A 7836-nucleotide genomic window follows, 5' to 3' on the forward strand; every position below is an offset into this window, starting at 1 on the left:
CTCAGGACACTGAGCCGTGAGCTCTCCTTCCGCCTCACTCAAGATGGCTGCCCGGGGCCGCCGGAAGTCGCTCCGCTTCCGGAAGTCGGCGTCCGACTTCCAACAAAACTTTATTGGCGGGCGGAGGTGGGGCGTCTCCCCTGTCCAGTAACAGACGACAACAACAATAACAACCTCTACGACTTCTACGACAAGAGCAGCAGCAGCATCGCGGACGTCAGGCCGGCTTGGGAGAGACTTGAACGCCGGCATGTCCGTGCGCGCCGGGCAGTGAGGGTGTCCCGCCCGGACTCGGACCCGTGAGTGTCTCTTTCTCGCGTCTCCGAGTGCCCCGGGCGTGTGGTTGTGTATTAGGGGTTCCTGCCTGTAGCTGTGCTGCACGGGACCGCGTGGGTGTGGAGCGTGGACCCCCGTGGGGCTCAGGATTTGCGAGTGACACGGGGAAAAAAGTGCTCACGGAGAGGTGAGAGACCCAGCCTCTCAATTCAGTTCAGTTCAGTTCAAGGTGCTTTATTAGCTTGACCGATGGGTACAATCAGTGTTGCCAAAGCAAATGAAAGTAATGATATTTACATTAAACAAAAAATAGAAGTAAAATAAAATCTACAGACATGTTACAGACATTTACAACAAAGACATATTATAAAATATTGACATCTACTGTAGGCGGCTGGAGCATTATTGGGAGACAGACTCACTGTTCCTCAGGCTGGGACAGGAGATCACATACTGGGCTGCCAGTTCAACTGAGTTCCCTCCTCCCTCTCCCAGTAGGATTGGGACCCGTTGTGATTCTGGCAGGTGTGGGAACTCTGGGATTAGATTTCTGAATTTCGGGAAGAATGTTTCTCTAATCCCAGAGTATCTGTCACAGTGCAGTAGGAAGTGCACCTCTGTCTCTATTTCTCCCCGCTGGCAGTGGGAGCACAGCCTCTCTCTCACTGACACGCGTGTGAGATCATTGTTTCAGTCTGGAGCTCCTGTCCTCTAGCACAGATCCCAGAGTCCCAGAGTCCCAGAGATCTGTGGAGCTCCTGTCCTCCAGCACAGATCCCAGATCCCAGGTCCCAGAGTCCCAGAGATCTGTGGAGCTCCTGTCCTCCAGCACAGATCCCAGGTCCCAGAGTCCCAGAGATCTGTGGAGCTCCTGTCCTCCAGCACAGATCCCAGGTCCCAGAGTCCCAGAGATCTGTGGAGCTCCTGTCCTCCAGCACAGATCCCAGATCCCAGAGTCCCAGAGATCTGTGGAGCTCCTGTCCTCCAGCACAGATCCCAGATCCCAGATCCCAGAGTCCCAGAGATCTGTGGAGCTCCTGTCCTCCAGCACAGATCCCAGATCCCAGGTCCCAGAGTCCCAGAGATCTGTGGAGCTCCTGTCCTCCAGCACAGATCCCAGGTCCCAGAGTCCCAGAGATCTGTGGAGCTCCTGTCCTCCAGCACAGATCCCAGATCCCAGAGTCCCAGAGATCTGCAGAGCTCCTGTCCTCCAGCACAGATCCCAGATCCCAGAGTCCCAGAGATCTGTGGAGCTCCTGTCCTCCAGCACAGATCCCAGATCCCAGATCCCAGGTCCCAGAGTCCCAGAGATCTGTGGAGCTCCTGTCCTCCAGCACAGATCCCAGATCCCATTGTCCCTGAGATCCATGGAGCTCCTGTCCTCCAGCCCATTCCCAGAGTCCTGGTGCTGTAGCCATGGCGACGGGTGCTGGCGCTGTACTGACAGGGCTGTTGTTGCTGTAGGACTGTTGTGGTGCTGGGAGAGGGGATGGGAGAGGCGGAGATCTTCCACGAGAGGCAGCGCCTGGAGCTGTGCGCCATCCACGCCCTCAACAACGTGCTGCAGGAGCAGGTCTTCACCAAGGAGACAGCCGACGAGATCTGCAAGAGGTGAGGTCACCGCTCATCTCTCTGCGTCTCCTGTCCCGCTGTGTGTGTGTGTTACTCCTCTCTCTCACTGCGTCTCGTGTCCTGCTGTGTGTGTGTGTTTCTCCTCTCTTTCACGGCGTCTCGTGTCCTGCTGTTTGTGTGTGTTACTCCTCTCTCTCACTGTCTCCTGTCCTGCTGTGTGTGTGTGTGCGTGTGTGTGTGTGTGTGTGTGTGTGTGTTACTCCTCTCTCTCACTGTCTCCTGTCCTGCTGTGTGTGTGTTACTCCTCTCTCTCACTGTCTCCTGTCCTGCTGTGTGTGTGTTACTCCTCTCTCTCACTGTGTCTCCTGTCCTGCTGTGTGTGTGTTACTCTCAGGCTGGCCCCTCAGTGTGTGGTGAACCCTCACCGCTCTCTCTTCGGAACGGGGAACTACGATGTCAACGTCATCATGGCCGCGCTGCAGAGCCGGGGTCTGGCAGCAGTCTGGTGGGACAGACGCAGGTAATGACCGGACCGGACCGGACCCTCTCTGCCCGGTCAGGGTGTATCGGTAACCCGTCTCTCTCTGTCTCAGGTCAGTGGACTCCTTGCGTGTCGACAGAGTGTTGGGTTTCATCCTGAACGTTCCCTCTCGGGTGTCGCTGGGAATGGTGTCCCTCCCTCTGCGGCGCAGACACTGGCTGGCTGTGCGACAGGTCAGCGGCCCCTACTACAACCTGGACTCCAAACTGAAGGGTCCCGTCTGCATCGGTGGAGAGGTGGAGCTCAGGTGAGATTGACGGACGCTGGACATAGAAACACTTCAGATACGGTGATTATATTTCACCATTCAGGTTCACTTGCCCTCTTGTCAGGCCTGGTCTACGCTGGAAGCAACCAATTAACACCAATCCTGACAACACTGATCATTAATTCTGACAGCACTGAGCTCCACAGAGCCCTACAGGAGAGAGAACCCTGATTAGAGGAGAGGCTCTCTGACATCACTGAGCTCCATAGAGCCCTACAGGAGAGTGAGCCCTGATTGGAGGAGAGGCTCTCTGACATCACTGAGCTCCATAGAGCCCTATAGGAGAGTGAGCCCTGATTGGAGGAGAGTCTCTCTGACAGCACTGAGCTCCACAGAGCCCTACGGGAGAGTGAGCCCTGATTGGAGGAGAGTCTCTCTGACATCACTGAGCTCCATAGAGCCCTACAGGAGAGTGAGCCCTGATTGGGGGAGAGTCTCTCTGACAGCACTGAGCTCCACACAGCCCTGCAGGAGAGTCTGCAGTTTGGTTTGCTTGACCCTCTCCTCTCTCCTCTCTCTCTGTAGGAATTTCCTGTGTGAGCAGATATCTCAGGAGCCCTGTGAGATGCTCCTCGTCGTCAGTCGGGAGGTGGAGGAGGACGGAAGCTGGTTGACCCCGGAGTGACCCAGGAAGTGATATCTGAGCAGCAGGAAGTTGGAAGAGGAGGAGGGGGAGGGGTGGGGGGCTGTGTTTCGAGTTACACGTTGTTGCTGTCCGCGGCTGAGGACAGGAAGTGCGGGGACTCTTTCTGAAGGGGCGCACAGGAAGCCCGCGGGGGGGAGGAAAGTGTGTGACGGACCCTCCTGCTCACAGGCCAGCGCAGAGGGGTGTCTTCCTCTGTCCCTTCTCTCTGTAGCCTGTCTCTCTCTCTCTCGCTGTCTCTCTCTATGCACTGAGCAGGTATGATGTAGCAACCGGGAACTCACTGTCTCTCCCTGTCTCTCTCTGAGTTCCACTCTCTCTCTCTGTCTGTCCCCTTGTCTCTCCTTGTCAGTTTCAGTACAGTTTCAACTCAGACAGCGTTATTGGCATGACCGGTAAACTACAGTGCTGCCAAAGCAGCTTCAATCAATATAACGTCTGCATACATATATAATACAGACATGTCATTAAACGTTTACATACAGCGTACAACCCATGGAGCATTACTGAGAGACAAGTTCACTGTTACCTGTCTCTCTCTCTCTCTCTCTGTACCTGTCTGTCTCACTCTGTGCACTCTGCATGTAGCTGCAGGAATCTCTGTGTGTGTTGGGTCACTGTCTCGCTCTCTACCTGTCTCTCTCTCTCTATGCACTGAGCAGGACCATGTAGCTGCAGGAATCTGTCACTGTGTGGAAGGAAAATAAACGTATTTATATCAGCTGGTCTGTTCTCTGACAACCGCCGGAACCACAGCCACTGTCTGGTAACGAGCCTGATGAAGGCGAGGGGGAGGAGGAAGATGAGGTGATGAGGAGGAGGAGGAGGAGGAAGATGAGGATGCAGACGAGGCAGGCCCGTGCGGTCTTGCACCACTGGGGGGGCGCTGTTCCTTCGCTGGCGACCAGGGCGTTACTGCAGAGAGCGAGGAAGAGTGTCGGAGACGGGGTGTCGCCCCACTGCCCGGTCCTGACACGCTCCGGGGCCAGAGTCGAACCCGGGGCCGGACGCTGACCAGCGCGCCACTCAGGAAACGCTCCTGCAGGAGGACTGGGACAGGAGATCACACACTGTATTATTATTATTGAGAGACAGGCTCACTGTTCCTCAGGCTGGGACAGGAGATCACACACTATATTATTATTATTGAGAGACAGGCTCACTGTCTGTTCCTCAGGCTGGGACAGGAGATCACACACTGTATTATTATTATTGAGAGACAGGCTCACTGTCTGTTCCTCAGGCTGGGACAGGAGATCACACACTGTATTATTATTATTGAGAGACAGACTCACTGTCTGTTCCTCAGGCTGGGACAGGAGATCACACACTGTATTATTATTATTGAGAGACAGGCTCACTGTCTGTTCCTCAGGCTGGGACAGGAGATCACACACTGTATTATTATTATTGAGAGACAGGCTCACTGTCTGTTCCTCAGGCTGGGACAGGAGATCACACACTGTATTTTATTATTGAGAGACAGGCTCACTGTCTGTTCCTCAGGCTGGGACAGGAGATCACACACTGTATTATTATTATTGAGAGACAGGCTCACTGTCTGTTCCTCAGGCTGGGACAGGAGATCACACACTGTATTATTATTATTGAGAGACAGGCTCACTGTCTGTTCCTCAGGCTGGGAAAGGAGATCACACACTGTATTATTATTATTGAGAGACAGGCTCACTGTCTGTTCCTCAGGCTGGGACAGGAGATCACACACTGTATTATTATTATTGAGAGACAGGCTCACTGTCTGTTCCTCAGGCTGGGACAGGAGATCACACACTGTATTATTATTATTGAGAGACAGGCTCACTGTCTGTTCCTCAGGCTGGGACAGGAGATCACACACTGTATTATTATTATTGAGGGACAGGCTCACTGTTCCTCAGGCTGGGACAGGAGATCACACACTGTATTATTATTGAGGGACAGGCTCACTGTCTGTTCCTCAGGCTGGGACAGGAGATCACACACTGTATTATTATTATTGAGAGACAGGCTCGCTGTCTGTTCCTCAGGCTGGGACAGGAGATCACACACTGTATTATTATTGAGAGACAGGATCACTGTCTGTTCCTCAGGCTGGGACAGGAGATCACACACTGTGTTATTACTATTGAGAGACAGGCTCACTGTCTGTTCCTCAGGCTGGGACAGGAGATCACACACTGTATTATTATTATTGAGAGACAGGCTCACTGTTCCTCAGGCTGGGACAGGAGATCACACACTGTATTATTATTATTGAGAGACAGGCTCACTGTCTGTTCCTCAGGCTGGGACAGGAGATCACACACTGTATTATTATTATTGAGAGACAGGCTCACTGTCTGTTCCTCAGGCTGGGACAGGAGATCACACACTGTATTATTTTTATTGAGAGACAGACTCACTGTCTGTTCCTCAGGCTGGGACAGGAGATCACACACTGTATTATTTTTATTGAGAGACAGGCTCGCTGTCTGTTCCTCAGGCTGGGACAGGAGATCACATACTGTATTACTATTATTGAGAGACAGGCTTGCTGTCTGTTCCTCAGGCTGGGACAGGAGATCACACACTGTATTATTATTATTGAGAGACAGGCTCGCTGTCTATTCCTCAGGCTGGGACAGGAGATCACACACTGTATTATTATTATCGAGAGACAGGCTCACTGTTCCTCAGGCTGGGATAGGAGATCACATACTGTATTACTATTATTGAGAGACAGGCTTGCTGTCTGTTCCTCAGGCTGGGACAGGAGATCACACACTGTATTATTATTATTGAGAGACAGGCTCACTATCTGTTCCTCAGGCTGGGACAGGAGATCACACACTGTATTATTATTATTGAGAGACAGGCTCACTATCTGTTCCTCAGGCTGGGACAGGAGATCACACACTGTATTATTTTTATTGGGAGACAGGCTCGCTGTCTGTTCCTCAGGCTGGGACAGGAGATCACACACTGTATTATTACTATTGAGAGACAGGATCACTGTCTGTTCCTCAGGCTGGGACAGGAGATCACACACTGTGTTATTACTATTGAGAGACAGGCTCACTGTCTGTTCCTCAGGCTGGGACAGGAGATCACACACTGTATTATTATTATTGAGAGACAGGCTCACTGTTCCTCAGGCTGGGACAGGAGATCACACACTGTATTATTACTATTGAGAGACAGGCTCACTGTCTGTTCCTCAGGCTGGGACAGGAGATCACACACTGTATTATTATTATTGAGAGACAGGCTCACTGTCTGTTCCTCAGGCTGGGACAGGAGATCACACACTGTATTATTATTATTATTGAGAGACAGGCTCGCTGTTCCTCGGGCTGGGACAGGAGATCACAGACTGTATTATTATTACTGAGAGACAGGCTCACTGTCTGTTCCTCAGGCTGGGACAGGAGATCACATACTGTATTATTATTATTGAGCGACAGGCTCACTGTCTGTTCCTCAGGCTGGGACAGGAGATCACATACTGTATTATTATTATTGAGAGACAGGCTCACTGTCTGTTCCTCAGGCTGGGACAGGAGATCACACACTGTATTATTATTATTGAGCGACAGGCTCATTGTCTGTTCCTCAGGCTGGGACAGGAGATCACATACTGTATTACTATTATTGAGAGACAGGCTCACTGTTCCTCAGGCTGGGACAGGAGATCACACACTGTATTATTACTATTGAGAGACAGGCTCGCTGTTCCTCGGGCTGGGACAGGAGATCACACACTGTATTATTATTATTGAGAGACAGGCTCGCTGTCTGTTCCTCAGGCTGGGACAGGAGATCACACACTGTATTATAATTATTACTGAGAGACAGGCTCACTGTCTGTTCCTCAGGCTGGGACAGGAGATCACACACTGTATTATTTTTATTGAGAGACAGACTCACTGTCTGTTCCTCAGGCTGGGACAGGAAATCACACTGTATTATTTTTATTGAGAGACAGGCTCGCTGTCTGTTCCTCAGGCTGGGACAGGAGATCACATACTGTATTACTATTATTGAGAGACAGGCTTGCTGTCTGTTCCTCAGGCTGGGACAGGAGATCACACACTGTATTATTATTATTGAGAGACAGGCTCATTGTCTGTTCCTGAGGCTGGGACAGGAGATCACACACTGTATTATTATTATTATTGAGAGACAGGCTCACTGTCTGTTCCTCAGGCTGGGACAGGAGATCACACACTGTATTATTATTATTGAGAGACAGGCTCGCTGTCTGTTCCTCAGGCTGGGACAGGAGATCACACACTGTATTATTATTATTGAGAGACAGGCTCGCTGTCTGTTCCTCAGGCTGAGACAGGAGATCACACACTGTATTATTACTATTGAGAGACAGGCTCACTGGTCCTCAGGCTGGGACAGGAGGTCACACACTGTATTATTACTATTGAGAGACAGGCTCACTGTCTGTTCCTCAGGCTGGGACAGGAGGTCACACACTGTATTATTATTATTGAGAGACAGGCTCACTGTTCCTCAGGCTGGGACAGGAGGTCACACACTGTATTA

The 7836-nt window shown here is 51.5% G+C and overlaps 1 protein-coding gene across 1 annotated transcript; it reads left to right on the forward strand.

Annotated features, from left to right (window-relative positions):
* Nucleotides 1-102: 102 nt before the first annotated feature.
* josd2 (Josephin domain containing 2) lies at nucleotides 103-4021 on the forward strand. Its single transcript, XM_088619938.1, has 5 exons — nucleotides 103-299; nucleotides 1741-1887; nucleotides 2243-2368; nucleotides 2442-2636; nucleotides 3183-4021. Exons 2-5 carry the CDS (start codon nucleotides 1766-1768, stop codon nucleotides 3280-3282), a joined length of 543 nt encoding a protein of 180 aa, XP_088476064.1. The 5' UTR covers nucleotides 103-299; nucleotides 1741-1765; the 3' UTR covers nucleotides 3283-4021.
* The last annotated feature ends 3815 nt before the right edge of the window (nucleotides 4022-7836 follow it).

The sequence above is a fragment of the Lepisosteus platostomus genome, chromosome 25 (genome assembly GCF_059453375.1).
Source record: "Lepisosteus platostomus isolate fLepPlt1 chromosome 25, fLepPlt1.hap1, whole genome shotgun sequence".
NCBI classification, from domain to species: Eukaryota; Metazoa; Chordata; class Actinopteri; order Semionotiformes; family Lepisosteidae; genus Lepisosteus; species Lepisosteus platostomus.

Bases quoted from the DNA above. Each gene is read 5' to 3' on its own strand.
- josd2 (XM_088619938.1), top strand. From the start codon at position 1,766: ATGGGAGAGGCGGAGATCTTCCACGAGAGGCAGCGCCTGGAGCTGTGC. The intron at 2,369-2,441 runs GTAATGACCGGA...TCTCTGTCTCAG, and splicing joins GTCTGGTGGGACAGACGCAG to GTCAGTGGACTCCTTGCGTG. The intron at 2,637-3,182 runs GTGAGATTGACG...CTCTCTCTGTAG, and splicing joins GGTGGAGAGGTGGAGCTCAG to GAATTTCCTGTGTGAGCAGA.